The 17040-nt window shown below is 41.5% G+C and overlaps 1 protein-coding gene across 1 annotated transcript; it reads right to left on the minus strand.

Moving 5' to 3' along the window:
- Positions 1-1046: 1046 nt before the first annotated feature.
- ankk1 (ankyrin repeat and kinase domain containing 1) lies at positions 1047-7492 on the minus strand. The gene is made up of 9 exons (XM_071900687.2): positions 7193-7492; positions 6648-6930; positions 6325-6476; positions 5871-5920; positions 4618-4773; positions 3717-3829; positions 3335-3368; positions 2485-2725; positions 1047-2207 (listed from the first exon to the last, which is right to left on the minus strand). Exons 1-9 carry the CDS (start codon positions 7375-7377, stop codon positions 1166-1168), a joined length of 2256 nt encoding a protein of 751 aa, XP_071756788.1. The 5' UTR covers positions 7378-7492; the 3' UTR covers positions 1047-1165.
- Positions 7493-17040: the final 9548 nt, after the last annotated feature.

The following is a 17040-nucleotide window of genomic DNA, read 5'->3' on the forward strand; positions in this document are numbered from 1 at the left end:
TTTCAACTATAAATCATACTCCAACATGAAATACACAGCCCTCTCTCAGGGAGCCTCTTTTGATAGTGTCACAGTTGCTTTTCAAACTACCAGAACACTAGTTCTTTGTACATCAGCCTAATATGTCACTGCCACAAAAAGAAAGAAACATGTCTTCTATGTTCACTTTGATGAGGACAGAGACAAATGTCACAAAAGTCAGCATACACATTGCTAGCTTCATAATCATCCCTAAATAGGCCACAGGACAATAAAAATGTGCAGGTCAATATAACTCAAGAATCCATACATTTCAATTGAATTCAAATAGGCATCACCATGGTAAATGAGGCACAAGCTGGGCGGTCCTTTCCTCAATTGGTAGGGAATGAATGATAATCAAACTTATCTTCTATCATCACTTTTGCCATGTCATAACACATACATGCATTTATATGTTTGAAAGGTTCAATAATGATATTTAAATAATACCAATAACAGTGACCCACTACCTTTTTCATCAGTATCATTATCAGGTTAATAAACACATAATACATTCATAGTTTGACAAGTGACACATTTCTCCTTTAATTAAAATAACACCTCTATAAGTCATTATGAAAGCAAGTAATTTATATTTACATATATTTATCCATACTTGGCAGCAGCATTAGTTCCATTATCCAGGAAAACAAACATAGGAGGCAAGATAGCTCAAAGAGAAGAATCAATATATGCTTTCCCACTGTAATGTGCTTCACCTGACACTAACCCCATGTCTTGGCTCGCTGCCATTTCCAACTGTCCAAGTCCCTCTAGGATTTTGCAGACTTCATAGGTATTATTATCAATATAAATAGCTGATTTGGCATCAGGTTTTAAAAAAATATATATATAAAATATATATATATATTTATATAAAAATATATAAAAATACAAGGCAGAATTTTGTTGTTACTTTGCAGCAAAAATCAAAAATCTCTGTTGAGGAACTGTACTAGACAGATAAAATTGGTGCAAATACTCTTTGTGCTATTTTAACTTCTCCAAAATGCACAGTTTATAAAACTCTAATGTCTAGCTCTAGTCTTAACAAAAGAATACATTATAAGAGGTATGTTCATTGTTGTTTTCATTGTACTGTAATGTTTCTATTTCATATTCCTGTCTCCACATGGAGTCATGGTCAGCATTCCTTCTCCAGTAGCTCCACCACTTCCCCTCTTTCACACCTCTGGGCCACATTGAGAGCCGTGGATCCAGATGAGTCCAGCAGCGTCCCGTCCGCCCCATTCAGGAGTAGGGCCTTTACGATTGGCACACAGCCATGCTGGGCAGCCAGGTGTAAAGGTGTGGCCTTGCCCCAGTTTACTGCATTGACATCTGCATGATGTGAGATCAGCTGGAGGACACTTGGGAAGTTGACACTGTTACACGCTAGGTGCAGCGGCGTCCAGCCCCCGCTGTCCTCTGTCACGTTTGGGTCAGCTTGGGCTGCCAGGAGTTTAGCTACCGCCTCCTGCTGGCTCTGGTGGCAGGCTAGGTGGAGGGGAGTCCATCCATTCTCACCCCTAGCATTCACGCAGCCACCCTGGCTCTCCAGCTGGAGCACGGTGGCCTCGTGGCCCCTGACGGCAGCCAAGTGCATGGGCGTCCAGCCTTGGAGGGTCCTGGGATCTGGGCTGGCCCCGTTTGACAACAGCTGCCTGCAGATGCCTGTGTGGCCCTTCAGAGCAGCCAGGTGTAGCGGAGTGTAGCCTCTGCTGTCCACGCTGTCGATACGCGCCCCGCTCTTCACCAGTGTCCTCACTACTCTGTTGTGGCCTTCCTCGGCGGATAAGTGCAGCGCGGTGGAGAGAGAGCGGTTGGTGGTGTTGGGGTCCGCCCCCTGAGAGAGGAGGAGCTTGGCAATGCTGAGATGCCCATAGGCGCAGGCTAGGTGGAGCGGCGTCCTCCCCTGCGCCTCCTCCCGCTCCCCAACCGCCTCCTCTGACAGCCGAGACAGCAGCAGTCGGACCACCGTCTCGTGGCCGTTCTGGCAGGCCAGGTGGAGGGGCATCCAACCGGCTTTTTCTCTCGCATCTGCCACCGCTCCTTTGTCCAGCAGGAGTCGGACGGTCCTGTCATCGCCATTCTGAGCAGCAAAATGGAGCGGTGTCCACTGGTCCTCATCTCCCTGGGTGGCAGCTGCCCCATGCTCCAGCAGCAAAGAAATGATGTCATGAAGCCTGTAGAGAGGAAGTTCATTCTTAGTGTACTGTATTCCTTGAAGTTTTTAAGTTTTAACTTTGAGTAGAGAAGGTGAGCCCATTGAAACACTTGAAAGTTTGAGACAAAAGGGCTGAACAGATCCAAATAGATAAAGGATATTGTAAGGCTGTTGCTGTTATAATGCTATTGCTCATCCAAGGACAGGAGTGTTTTTGGTTAACCTTACAAGAACTGCTAGGCATTCTACCCATCAAAACAGCCAGCAGAGCACCAATAACGTTTCTTTATACAGACCTGTGCAGAACAGCAATAATGAGAGGAGTGTAACCTCTGGCACTAGGACAGTTGACCTCAGCACCCAGACTCAGGACACTCTGGACACTCTCTGCATCGCCGCTGGCTACGGTGTAGTGGAGGAGACTATTTTTATCTGAAAAGAGCAGGGATATATGTTCTCTTTTCACCGACTGTCTGAAACTGTGAAAGTCCTTCTTTGACAGGAGAGAGAGAATGCCGTCGCGGCCGTGCTGGTCATCTGTGAAATGAAAGGAAAATGATTTGAGAAAACATCTGCAGAAATGGTGCAAACACTTAGTACAGCCAGTACAGACATGCCTGGATTAAATTTCAAACCAATGCAATTGCCAGATTTCCATTTTTGCTTTAATCAAGTTGAGTCCACTTTTTCACATTTCACTATGGAACACTGTAATGTGCTTCTGTTTTATAATGGCAGGAAATCAAGCTTTTCTTCTTGCTTTGAAACTCAATCAATATCAGCTGTGGGTGTGAAGTTTTTACCTTGTGGGATGTGTCTGAATCTTATCAGGGATCAGTGGGATTGCATGAACGTTTGGCCCAATGTACCTATACTATTTAATTGAATTAATCTTGACTGGCAGTGGAGTGGATCAATAAATGCACTGTGAATCTATTCATCTATTCAACATTTCAGAGTAAATGGATCTGAGAGTCTGAATTAACGTTGCAGCTTTCATTCTCTCCTTTTCTCTCTGAGTAGTTGACTGTTCTTTTCAGTACCCGATTAAAAATGTGATAGCACTGTAAATAGCACTTTTTAAATGTCAGCCCTCCAGGCTTTGTACTGCAATGAACATGATTTCCCATCTCTCTCTGTGCTTACCTGAGGGAAGGTCAGGCATCTCAGGCAAAGCAATCTAAATTAGAAAAGAAAGAAATGCTACAAAAGTTAATAGCTGTGACATCAATCAACATAAGTGGTTAATAATCACACTTATCAATCAAGCTGTAAGTATAGGCATTTTGCAAATCACTTTACTGCGCAGTAGCAATAGTATTTAGCTGTGTTGACTGAGTGAAACAGAGAGATAGAAAGATAGATGCCAGAGGATACATTTTGTACTTTCTTTTTGTGTTCTGTAAATTATGCTGCTTTCTCCAACGCATTTCCTTGTATTAGCATTAACCTGACCTGCTGATTACAGCAAAAGTGACGGTAACAGATGGTAATATGCAATATTTTTAAAGTAGCAAGCAGAACTAACTTTCTGTGTAGGAGAAACCAGCCAGGGGTAGTCTGGTTTCTGTCCTCGGTCAGGTTGGATTGCTCCTGGGATCTTCAGGACTTCACTCAGAGTCTCTGTTTTCCTCACAGTGTCTGCAAAAAGAACAATAGGCAAGCGCTGTTCGCCTGAATTTATGTAATAAAAGAAATGCAGTGAAAATCAATAATTACCCCTGTATGAGAATGAAATCTTAAAAGTTCAGTCTTTAGTGTGACAAAACTTACTCAGTTACAGTAGTCCTGAGGTCATATGCATAATCCTAATCTCTGAAGAGTACAAGTCTAAATTCCCAGAAAGATAATTTCTTAATTGCATCACTAATGAGAATGATCTTTCACGCATAAATTACAGTTAAATTATCCCACAGATATGGTAATAATAGCTATAATAATTATTTTTTTGAACATTTCAAATTGGAGTAGTTACTGTGTATGAATAAACATAACACTAATTTGTATTCATTAACATGACTTTTCGAGCCATACAGTAATTGCTTGTCTAACTAAAAGTGACCTGCTGCCTCTTGTGTAAATTATTAAATCTCTCTTGAATTGAAGTATTTCGCTCAGGAGAGGCATTAGATGGAACAAAATGTGTTCTCTCTCCATAGTGTGACACTGAGCAGGTGACAGCTTGTTGACCGCGGACTTGATAATTAGAAACTGAGACTCAAGAAGAGGGCGGTTTTTTGCGTGCTGCATGTGCGTGAGTGTGTAAATTCTGCCAAAAGTCCTAGAAAACCAGTACCTGCAACACCTGGAACATCTGCGCTACACTTCATGTATTTATACATTAAAGGCTAAAGACTTCTGCACATTTTTGCCTTGGTAGAAGTGTTATCTAGTCATATTGTTTTATATGAGGACTAATAATAGAGCACCTGAGAACTGCGGCCTCTTCCTGTGATCCTGGTCCCAGCATTGCTCCATGATGCGGATCATCTGGTCACACTCGCGAGGCTTGTGGTCAGGCATCATCTCTACACTGGGCCTCTTACCATGCGACACCTGTATCAGCACCGTGGTCACACTGCTGCCTGGGTCCACAAAACAGAGGCAGGCAAGAGGTTCAGTATAGAACAACGAGTGCAGAGAAACACCACAGCTGCAGAGTGGGCGGACATTTGTTCCAACACAGGCTCAGAAAATTTCGGGAAATTAGCATGTACTCTGAAAAGCAGATTACATGTTATGGACACAAATGATATGCCTAGTGTGTAACATTGTCATATATTTGTGTTTCAAGGACCTCCTTGAAAATTACATATTTCATCTCAAGGGGTTTATCCTTTCAATAAAAAGTTCAATAATTATGTCAATATTATGTTCCTCTACCACAAATTGGATTATGTGACAATGGCATGAATTGGACACGCCACTTTCACCTGTTCCACATGTGAATAGGTTAGCTAATTATTACATTTAGGCAAGTAAAACAACTTTGGCTATAAGGTTATGGTTAAGGTTAGGCAACTAAAACTTTGGTTAAGGTTAAGGTAAGGATTTGGTCATGGTTAAATAAGAAAAACTTTTGCTAAAAAATTAAAGCTTCACTCACAGAGGAAAACTTCTTCACAAGAGTTGGGAACTGAACCTGGGTCGCTGGAGTTGAAGGGAAATGTACTGTATATGCCTATCCACTATCCCAACCACCACCCCCTTACTTTTCACCACTCTATTTCAATGTCAAACCACTGTCTGTTTCTAGACGTCTCCTTCACATTTCTTTTGCTCTTTTGCTTTTGTTCTGGGGAAACATATTTGTCTCACTTTTCATGCACAGAACACATATTTGCATTTTAAGACATCATGCTCATTTCACGAAGCCCACGCTCTTTGTTCAAGTTGGTTTTGTTCACCCTGAAACCCTAAAAAGGATTAAGTGGCAAGAGCAAATGATTGAATGAATGAATGGTATGGTATGAATGGAATGGCTGTATGGTAATCAGCGCACTATTGTATTTCACTTCTAGAAAGACTTCCTGTACTACTGTACTAAATAATATGATTGAAAAGTGGCTTCACCATTATATTATTGTATTTATTTATAAGTGACCACATCATAAGTGTATTTTACGACCTTTGCCAAACACCTTGCGAAGACGTGAAGTGTTATGAATGCAGTATTTCCTACCTGGATAAGGTTTCTGCTGTGTCAGAATCTCCCACATCACAACTGCAAAGCTATAGATCAGAGCAGACAGAAGCACTTTAATCCTAATTTCTTCTTTCTGTGTATGCTCCATTCAATGACATCCACAAAGAAATTCCTGGTAACCCCCGCTTTAAGATCAAGGACTTTGAAAGAATTATTCATGAAAATCACCGGTGAGAAACTTATCTTTTTTTTTTCAAGATTTAAAAGAAGACGAGCGAATACAAAGGGCAGAGAAAGAGGGAGTGAGAGGTGAATGGGAAAAAAATAAAGTGAGAATGTATGTATGTGTAAGAGTTCTTGTGACGGAGTGAGAAAAAAAAGATATAGAGCAAGGTTAAGGAAGGTGGGTGTGTGAATTGCGGACTGAATATGAGAAAAAATGAGGTAAAACTTGATGGTGCAATGTTGGAATATGCCCTTGGCAACTCACCTGTAAACATCAAATGTAGTTCCTGGAGGCTCGGGGCACTGGGTGAACGTCTCCGGAGGAATGTAACTTATGTTCCCTCTTGCCGTCAGATGCTCCATGAACTTCTTCTTGTTCAAACCCTCTTCCCATTGGATTAAACCAAAATCGGAAATCTTTGGAGAGAGAAAGTTGCATCAGAATATAGGAGAGTCCATAATTAGCATGCATTACCCTGCACAGCTCATTAGAATGAAAACAAAAAAAAAATCAAATTGTTTCCAGCTAATTGGAACTGTCAAGAGATCCTTAGTAAAGGCTCATTATGTTCACTCAGTTTCGCTCACTTTGACATGAAGGTGATCGTCCAGTAGGATGTTGGATGTCTTGAGGTTCAGATGGAGCAGCGGGGGTTTCATGCTGTGGAGGAAATTCATGCCCATGGTGGCCTCATGAATCATCTGGAACTTCTTGGGCCACATCAACGTGTGACTGGCTAGGAGATTGTCCAGCGATCCATTATTCATGTATTCCATCACCATGGCACTCGCTTCGCTGCACAGTCCGTAGATGGACACGATGTACTTGAATTTCACTTTGGCTATCTTGGGCGCCTCGTCTATCATTCTGCTGTGAAAACAAAGATAATGCTCAGTCAGGGGCTGCGTTGAATAGGCGTTTTGAACTTTGACCATTGGAAACACTCTGATGTCCAAAATCTAATACCACTAACTGCAAAGACGAACGAAACCACAGCAATTTTGTGAAGTTCAGTAAGTAAATATTAAGCCAATATGGCATTGCTGTGGATTCGGACAGCTAAAATCTCAGTATGTGACAGTAGCAGGGCAATAGGTACTTTATGTCATAGCTTTCATGAATTAAGCCCCACCTGTAAAAGCTGTTTTCACACAGGCTTGTGTCAAAGTTTTTCAGGGCACATTTTTCCCGCCAGAGCTTCAGCTTGACTTGGTACACCTGGCCAAATCTGCATTCCGTCACCTTAATCCAGTCAGCCTCAAAGTCATCCTTCCTGAAGTTCCTGAACTTCCCAGGGGCTCCGTCAAGACAATCCATGAGAACAATGATCCTCCCTGACACAAGCCACACACACACACACTTTCTCTCTAATCCCACGCACTAACAGGGATTATCCTTCAGAGCAACAGCGATTAATAGCGCCGGAGAAGCTCTCCGTCCCAAAGTGTCTCACACAGGGAAAGGAAAAAGAAGTGATATCATAGATATGCAAGTTGTAGAACGTACATACACATTCAAGTCAATGGTAACTGGCTGGGTGAAAGGCAGGTGGAGTCTCACAGAACTAGACTGTTGATATATGGGAGGAGCTGCGGCACAGAACTTGTTTGCATTGCAATGTCACTGAGCCGGTTTCTAACTGGCTGCCAAGACTGCTGACCTAGCTTCCAGCCCGGACATATGCTCTTCTCTATCTTGCCCCTCATTCCAGGAATGATTTATGACCATCTGAATACAAAACTAAGCAATTGGACAAAAGTGTGTCAATATGGCATCAACAGACTATCAATCACAATACAGCAGAGTTGCACACTGATAGATATGACCGATGTAATTTGTGTTTCTATATAAATGAACTGCTTAATGAACCATTTACTACTATCAAAGTGCCCTTTAACAAGGCACTTAACCCCCAGCTGCTCCAGTGGAGGTGCTCAACAGTCTCCAACTGTTGGCCCTGTTAGTGTGTGTGTGTGTGTGTGTGTGCGTGTGCGTGTTCGTGTGTGTTAAACCTTCACTCCCCAGCCAGGCCAGTGCTGTAAATAATAATGACTGTAATATAACTTGCCTTAAGGATTAAAAATAAGGATACATATTAAATGTGCATTGCCGTCTTGCAAGATTAAAACTGAAATAACCTCATGCATTGACGAGGCTTGTTATGACCTCAACATTTATGAAGCGCTGCCTTAAATATTTTGCAGGATTTGACTTCCAAAAGGCTGTAAAGTTTGTCTCTTTACAAGTGAAACAGTTTTGTGGAGCTGGTGGTGAAATTCTCAAGCAGCTCATTTCTGCAGATTGCTGTGGGAGATAAACGCACTCTGTGGATGGTTTGGGCACTTCAGCTGGAAATGTCAGAGAAGTTTACCTGATTAGGATGACAGCTGGTCTGTGTGAATACAGGTAATATAAAGGTGATTCTAAGGTACGTCGTCTAAATATAGTATTCTAAAGTAGGGCAGTATGCACATTAGGATTACTTGGCAATTATCACACAACTAAAGGAAACAAATATTGTCTGGATGTGGCAACAACTCCACAAAAAACAGGAGAATAGTATATTTTCATATTAAGTTTAGGAATTTAAGCAAATTCTCAAAACATGTCAAAACAATCTATCACACTCTTAGCTCATTTTTTTTTTAACTTCTGTATTATCCAAAGAGATATATGCCAAGTCAGGTTGGTAAAATGTCTTAGAGAACAGAATTGACTTGGAGATTTAATGTTAGAGAAGCTAATACCTTCATTGTGTGCATGTAATGCCTCTGTGACACTAACCATTGCTTGGCCTCATTTCTCTCATACTTGCACAGTCAGTCTGGCTGGATTTCAGAGCCCTATTCGAGACACGGAGAGACAGAGAGAGACAGCTAGAGAGAGAGAGAAAGAGAGAGATTATAAGCTTGTGTACTTATTTGTGTGTGGAGGCTTTTGTTTTCAGCTGGAGCTGTCTCTCTAGACTCGGGAAGACTGCTTCCTCGGGCCTCAGCCAAAACGAGAGAGGCCCTCACACAAGTTGGAGTGTGTGTGATGGAACTGGTGGTATAAAGTCAAGTAGAGCATTGTAAATTGCAAATTGAAAAAGTTGAATTGTAAATTTGCCATTGCAGCATGCTGACTCTGAGTGTCTCGATTGATGTCGCAGGGTCTACTGCGTCTGACTTGCAGACATTTTGCTTAGATTGCTGCTTGCTTTGTTTGTGGTTTGCTGATGGTGTTAGATTTGCTGCTTTCTACTTTAGCTTTCTGTTAGACTCCAAATCGTGGATTTCACCTTTCTGCCTCATTAAAGCAAAGAGTGTTGTTGCGGAGAAAAGGTTTGAAAGTACCTGGCTTATGAGAGAAGACTGGGGTAATAGTGAGTTCATTCAGAAAGATGAGAAAATAAATATGTCCTCCACCATTTTCTCCTTTTTTTCTCCACCTGCTGTTCTGTTTATGGGCTCGTCAGTTATATCATGCTTTCATTCACCCCCCCTTTATGGCTAAATTTATCTGGGGACATGGAAGAGTGTGTTGTTGTGACTTTGAACAAAGAGATGGACATGGATATGTACACATACAGGACATTTTTACACACACACGCACACACACACACACAATAAATTGCTCCTGAGGGCCACAAGTAAATTTGGTGGTTACATAAATATTAGGGGCATCTCCCTTGGGGTTTTTCATTCCCAGCAGATCGCACATTTAGATTGAGTATGTTTCCTCCTGGCAGCATGGTCCAAATCTCCACTACAAGCTCACAATTGTAAACAAAGCCTCGTTGGGCACCCGTCCATTTCTGTCTGTCTCCGTCTTTCTCCTCTGTAGCTTTCATATAAAAGGCAGTGTGATTCATTTGGATTTTGGCCCATGTGTCTCATAAGAGAACGCCCACAGGTCAGATTCTGCAGCGGTTTCTCCTCTTCTTATACGCTCCCAGCGGTCTCTTTGTTCAGCCTTTCATTTCTAAGACACTGTTAAATATTTTTATTAATAAATCCTTTTCAATACAATTTTCCCCTCTCTGCTTCTTTTAAATCTGCTGTCTCTCCCCGCGGGGCCGTGGTGGGGAACTGATGTGCGCCTGTGGGGTGATTTGCATATAGACTTGTCCCACGGGTTACATGTCTCCGTTGTCATCAGGCTGCAGATACCCCAAACGGAGAATGCTGTAAACACATTATTGTGAGACTTCAAACAATTACAGATTCATTCTTCTGTAGCACACTAATGCACTGTGGATCATTATGGTGGTGCTGTCAAGACTTGTTGTGGTGAAATGAGAAAAGAAGACATGAGTAGACTAACCAATAGTAGAACATGAAAAAGGATCATCATTAATAGAGCATGAGATTTTTGATTGCTTTTCTCTACACAGGTCTTGCTCAGCCGCAATAAGACCTGCCACAGTCATCTGTATATATCTTTACTGTCAATAGTGTTTTCATTTGACAGTGTTCTGTAGATTTCTTTCATTTGATTGCTAATTCCTTGCAACATAATGTTCTCCCAAGCGTCCCCCAACCCCTCAACTCCCTCTCTCTATGCATGCAGGCGTGGTAATAGATGAATTTAACGCTCATTGACAGTCATAGTTTCATGCTTCACTAACTCACACTATTATTTAGGACAGACCCATGGATTGATGTTGCAATGAAGACCAGGCGCTCGTGATCAGATTCCTGATAGGCTACCTGAGGGGAGAAGTCTGTCTTCATCGATGGAACCAACACCTCACAGCTCAGCCAATCACATTAGCAGGCTCCGCCACGCTGGGTGAGCTGACTGGCTAGAGCCACAGGCTTTTCTATCGCCCCTCATGTCCTCTGATAAATAATCAGCCTAACTCCAGTGTCTGTGATCCATATTCTGTGTGCAGAGAAAGTACTAAACATAGCCAAACAAATTTAAACAGTGGGGGGCACTGAGAGGAACGTGTAGTCTAATTTGCTACATACTGTGGTAAATGCTAGAGTAAGCTCAGACCATGTTGGCTGTGTGTTTTCACACTGGAGGATTAATTGGTTCTCGTGTTAACAGAAAGGAGCAGCCATCCATGTACATCTCTCAGAGCATTTACCAACTTTTTTAATCAAAGGCTTATCTTATGCAGTATGCGTGAGAAACATATTACCACAGAATGGTAAACTGGTGAGATACATGACAGAGGGCAGTGACATTGTGAATCATCTAGTCATTGGAGAGGCAGCAAGTCCAGCTGTTAGTTGTAAGAGGAAAAATTGCATTTGATTTAATATTTCGTACTTCTGCATTGTTCCAACCCTTTGTATCATCTAAACTAGCAAATTTAAAAACGTATGCATCATCTAATACTTGAAAAGCTCCGTTGTGATCTGTTATGATAAAACATGAATGAATGAATACGAATATGAATTCTCTGGCTAATCCATTGCTTAATTAATTATATTTTATCATTGATCACTTCTAGTATGTGTAAAGGAATATGTGATGTAAGAAATAATATCATACAGCTTTGTCCATTATTTAGTCCACAAAAATGATTAAGCATTTAGGTCGGAGTTAAGAGCATAAATTAAAGGCCAAGTTGATCGATAATGGTTCAGAATTCCTCCTGAGCGCTGTAGGCAGATCAACACTGCTGGAGGGGTTACTTTCTCTGCAGGCTTTCTATACAGGTACATGTCATTTTTTTTTAAAGAAGATAATGGTAATGTTTTAACGTTTTAGATTACTTGCCATATCACATCATCCTTTACCACAAGTTACATGATGAAGTATCATTTTGTTGGAAAATTTAAAAAGAAAAACAAGATTTGCGTCAACGATTTTTCTAACCCAATAACAGCTTTTTCCCCCCCTAATTACTCTATTTATTACTGGGCCTCAATATAAGTGTCAAGCCCCAAATGCATACATCACATTAAACCAGCATTAATCACCTATCAATCTCAAAGCTGGATATTAAGGGTATTGATTTGTTGCCACTGAGGAAAAAGAAAAAAAACGATCACAGCAGCTTTTCTATTTATGGATGCTGTTTATCTTCAGTGAATGATAATAGACTGCTTCTGGTTAAGTGTGAAATCTGACTGCAGCAGCTGTGTCACCTATGAAAGGAGGCGTGAATTGGATTGCTCCTCATCGTCTAGTCTGGTCTACACCAGCTGATACGATTGGCCGCCCCTGCTCTATGGTTAATATGATTGACTGCTCCACTGTCTGTTGACTAATGCAATTGCCTGACGCTATTTTTGTGATGACGTGATCGGCGTAATTGGCAGTGGTTCCTCCTTGGTCACGGTAGGATCAAGTCACCTCCTGTGCGTAGACAGCCAACGCCGCCACAGCAGGCTCGTGGTGGAGCCGCTGATTGGAGCAGCCAGTCCGCCCTGCGACGGTAGGCCAGCCACACCAGCAGCAGCGTCACCGTGACAACAGAGCAGCCAGCCACCAGGCTGAGGATGACCAGAACGAGGTCCAGGCCTGCTGGGTCTGAAACCCAAACAGAAGAATAAAAACAGGATATGAAAGTCGTTTTTTATATGTACACTATCCTTCAGTAGACAACAACACTGTGTTTAATCCACTTCAGCCCCTCCCTCACTCTGTTGCAAATGTCTTTGTTAGGTTTGAGTAGCTTTCCGTGATAAACCCACATAGAGCTAAACAAACACACACACACACACACACACACACACACAGACACAACACGCAGCCACTTAGCAACAAGGTCCTATTCCTCACATGCTACAGATAAATGGCATGGTCATCTCTCATTTCCTGTCTGGCAGCATCTCCTGTGCGTGCTCCGTTATCTCAGATTGATCATATTTTGTTTTAAGGCACAGCTAATAATTACCTATCTCCTCTGGGAAGGTAGAATTCTTCACTTCTTTCACCATGGGACCAAAGGATATGCGATTCCTGAGATTGGTGACAATAGCCTCTGGACCCTCCAAGGGGAAGGCACTCCTCTGCTGAACACACTGCTATAAAAAGACGGGAATATGCGGCTCATGAGTATGAAAAATGATCGAGTGGCTAACTGGTAATTAGCTTTTTGAAGAAGGATGGTTTTCCTGGATATCTTAGAAGATACAGGGTACAATGCACAGAAATAGTAATTGAAATAACTCAAGTGCTCCCCTTTGATAAATATGTCTAAACCAAGTTTTCCCTTTGTGGTGTTTTTTGTTTGGATAAAAGGATGGGAGCAGAAACATCCATTACAAATAGAGAGCTGGAAATAGGTTTTTAGCTTGAAAGCAAGCCACTTTCTTTTCATCTAAGAGGCCCACTCTGAGCTGGCATAATTCAAACCAGGTAGTTGAGATGTATAATGTATAGCTCTTATGTATGCATATGATATGTCTCAGAGAATTATGCAGCCTGCCAGGAACAGAAAAACCCTTTCAAGGGAGTAGAAAAACCAATTAATAGATGCACACAAAGAGAGGTGGGACTACATGGAAAACAAATGTACATGGTAACACTTTATAATAACCGTCCTTCATAAAGGGTGAATATATCATTCAGTTCAACAGTTTATCATTATATATTGTATATAATTGATAAGAGATTATAAAAATGTCTCATTCTATAATTAACTATCTATAAACAGTTTGTTATTATCCTAGTTAAACACTAAAATTGAATATCAGTCGTCCATTTGAATGATCGATCATTATGGGCAACACTTGACAAGTGATTTAATGGTAACTTTTATTATGGATAATCCTGTCTCTTCAAATACTCCTCACACACATTTTGAATATTGTGTCAATGATTTATATTAACATAAAATGTTGCATTGCTGAGTTGTTGTCCACATTGACTCAAAGTTTATTCATAAATGTATTCCAAAAAAAATCTGTTATAAAAATCAGTTAATCTTTTAAAGGCCACTTATTAGCCATTTAATGGTGTGTATTGATGTATTTCATTTACTAACTAAACATCAGGTGCAACTTTATAATAGCAAACCCCCAAAAAATATTTTTGTTAAGGTTTCCATGAATGAATGTTCAAAATTACTAATACTCATTGCCCATCTGTTTTGTTTTTTTGCAGGATTTTCTAACCATGATGACCTGCTGTACTACCCATAACATATTTGTTTGTTTTTGTTGTCAACAGACAGTTAACTGTTAATATTTAATAACTTTGCAATACTAACAAACGTAGTGAGAGACTGGCAGCATCACTAGTGAGTGAGGTAAGGGAGACACTGAAACGAGTCTCCAAAGTTTATCCTCTGTCTCACCTCCACCCGCTCACACTTACTCGTCAGATGACTCACTTTTTCCCACTCAGTCCGAGTGTTCATTTCCACAACAGCAGGAGACAGCGAATGGCATCAGCGCATCAACGTTCTTTGCTCCTCTGCAAGTGTTTTTCTTTTACTTCACCAAGACCTTATCTGACCTTCAGAGTGCGTACTGACATGACAGATGTTTTAGACTGCATGTCTCTGGCTCTTGGCCTCAGTCTCACCTTTCCTTAGTCTGTGCATCTCCGTCTCTCTCTCTCTCTCTCCCTCTCTCTCTCTCTCTCTCTCGCTCTCTCTATCGCACCTCTATTCATTTCTGACTTCTTATCACATCTATAAAAGGAGACCCGCTCGCTGTACCTTTGACAGGGTATTTTCATCATCTCACCCTCCCATTTTAACATGCACTTCCAGTTCAGGCAAGTCATATTTATCCTCTCCCTCTCGCAAATAAGCTAAGCCTCGCTCACTTGTTTCTCTATCTCATTCTTAACCCCCAGTACTCTATCCCATTTACCTCCTCTCACTCACTCACCCCTCCCTGCCACCACCCCTCCCACACACACACACACACACACACACACACACACTCACTCCGGTCTCCCGTCTTGCTCCCCCTCCCTAACCCATTTGCATCAGCCTGTTCGCTCCATATCTGTCTCCCTGTTTTCACGGTCAGTATCATACCCAGCGTGTCACTAAATTTTAGTCTCTCTCAACCATTCATTCTCTCATCCTTTCATATTCATTACACAGTTCACTCATCACAGTCTTACCCTTTCACAGTCAGAGCGGTTCCTCAGGCAGACACTCAGATCACAGTGTAGGTACGCTACTGAGTAATTAATCATTTGGAAGAGACTGATGGTGAAGCTGGCACTGCTTGACAAGGCACTGGGCAGCAGCCTGATCCCCGCTGGCTCCGCTGCTAACCTGAGGCGCCACAACACACACAGAATATAACCTTAGTGGAGTAGTTATTTCCCTATAAATAACTGGTAAAATGCTTAAAGAAGAGACTATAACAGTGAATACCTCACAGGTAAAGTTTCCATTCAGCTGCCATTGGAGCTGTAATTACTCACTAAACCAGTGGAGCTGTAATTACCCAATAAACATAAAAGCAGAAAAAAAATTGGCAGACCAGCTTGCTATCAATATTTCATATTGAATTAAAATGGAAGCTTATGAGGAATCATGTTGGGTAAAGGTCAGCTTCCCTTTGATGTGGTTTAATCAGATCCTTTATTATCCTTTGATTATCCATATTGGTAATAAGTTATGTTTACGTTGAATTCAACATTATGGCCCAGACTTTTTAGACATCAAAACATTGATCCTTGGCTAGTTTACTCAGCACCTACAGCTGAGTAAATGGTTTCAGGGCTACATTGAATGTTTTACCATTCTTCCTGTATTTCATCATTCAGCCCAGGGAAGAAATGCATTAAAAAGACACCTGTCCCCAGTGTCAACACTTTTCCTTGTTATTACAAGTGTTCTGTTCAGACGCATGCAGTAAAAGTCTACAGTCAGCCAGCTTATTCACATTTGACAGATTTTAGAGGTTGTGCATTTTTACTGCTCCCCTCTAAGCGTGTGTGGGTACATTGAATTTCCCATCCATCTCAGTGATGCTGCCTCCCAGAGATAACACCATCAACCTACAGCAGTCCTCTATTTACTGGCCAGACAATATTCAGCTCTTCAAAATGTACCTGCAGCTCCCTGGATCTACATGAGCTACAGCCACATTGTTTCCTTGGTAAACGCTTTTGCAAGCATTGACAGTTTGACAAGGTTGTGTTGAAATTGTCACAGAGGTTTATTCTATGAAAAAGTCTAACTTGCATTATTCATGGCTGTACTTGTATAGTGTGTTAAAAAATGTCGATGACAGTCTTTAACCTAATTCTTTTGAAAGCCTCGCCCCAATTCCCAATATGACAATCAGCATATAAAAAAGAAAAAAAAACTACTAAGTGGAACTTGCTTTTCTTATCATGAAATGCAGTCCAGAGTGCTCTCCCATACATTTACAGAACATTTCCCACTGTGAAATTCTTGTATTTGATGATGCTCATCTATATTTAGTCTCTATACTGTACTACCTAAAAATAACTATTCTGGTCTGCTTGTCCTTGTATAATTCTTTACCCCATTTTTCCTCCTACTCCTCTCGAAATAAAGGAATAAACTGCTGCCCGCTCACCTTAGTGCAGAAATCTAAATTTCAGATTTTCCCTGTGTACCTGGAGAAGAGGCAGCAGGTGGAGCTGGTGAGGTTGGGCTGGACGGTGGGGGACAGACAGCAGGAGGTGACCTCCAGGTTGACCAGACTGTTGTTGGTCTTCAGGTTAATGACCACCCTGAGGTTCCCCAGGGCCGGTACAGCATCTCCAGGCTCTACTCCTCTCCCCAGGTTCAGACTCATCTCTGCTGTGTAGTTCCCACTGCCACACAGGTCGTCTGAAACTTCTGTTACGCTGATAACAGATTCACATTATTGCAGGTTTGCAAAATAAAACCATGGTATTTATGTCTACCTGCACTACCAGTCAAAAGTTTGGACACACCTGATTGAATGTACTATGTTTTTCATTATCTTAAAGCCATTTTGATCTAAAGGCTTATGCTTAAATGCTTGAAATTTGTGTTTTCTAGACAAATATAAAGAAGTGAAGTGAAGTTGATGCCTATGTGTGAATTTCTTTCCAAAGCCTTTGCCTTTC

Source organism: Centroberyx gerrardi, chromosome 6, assembly GCF_048128805.1.
Source record: "Centroberyx gerrardi isolate f3 chromosome 6, fCenGer3.hap1.cur.20231027, whole genome shotgun sequence".
Lineage (NCBI taxonomy): Eukaryota > Metazoa > Chordata > Actinopteri > Beryciformes > Berycidae > Centroberyx > Centroberyx gerrardi.

What these genes read in the sequence shown, in the direction of transcription:
- ankk1 (XM_071900687.2), bottom strand. Translation starts at nt 7,377, where the DNA reads ATGGATTGTCTTGACGGAGCCCCTGGGAAGTTCAGGAACTTCAGGAAG. An exon ending in GATGCCTGACCTTCCCTCAG is followed by an intron (nt 2,726 to 3,334) that starts GTAAGCACAGAG and finishes TTCATTTCACAG; the next exon opens with ATGACCAGCACGGCCGCGAC. An exon ending in ATTATTGCTGTTCTGCACAG is followed by an intron (nt 2,208 to 2,484) that starts GTCTGTATAAAG and finishes TCCTCTCTACAG; the next exon opens with GCTTCATGACATCATTTCTT.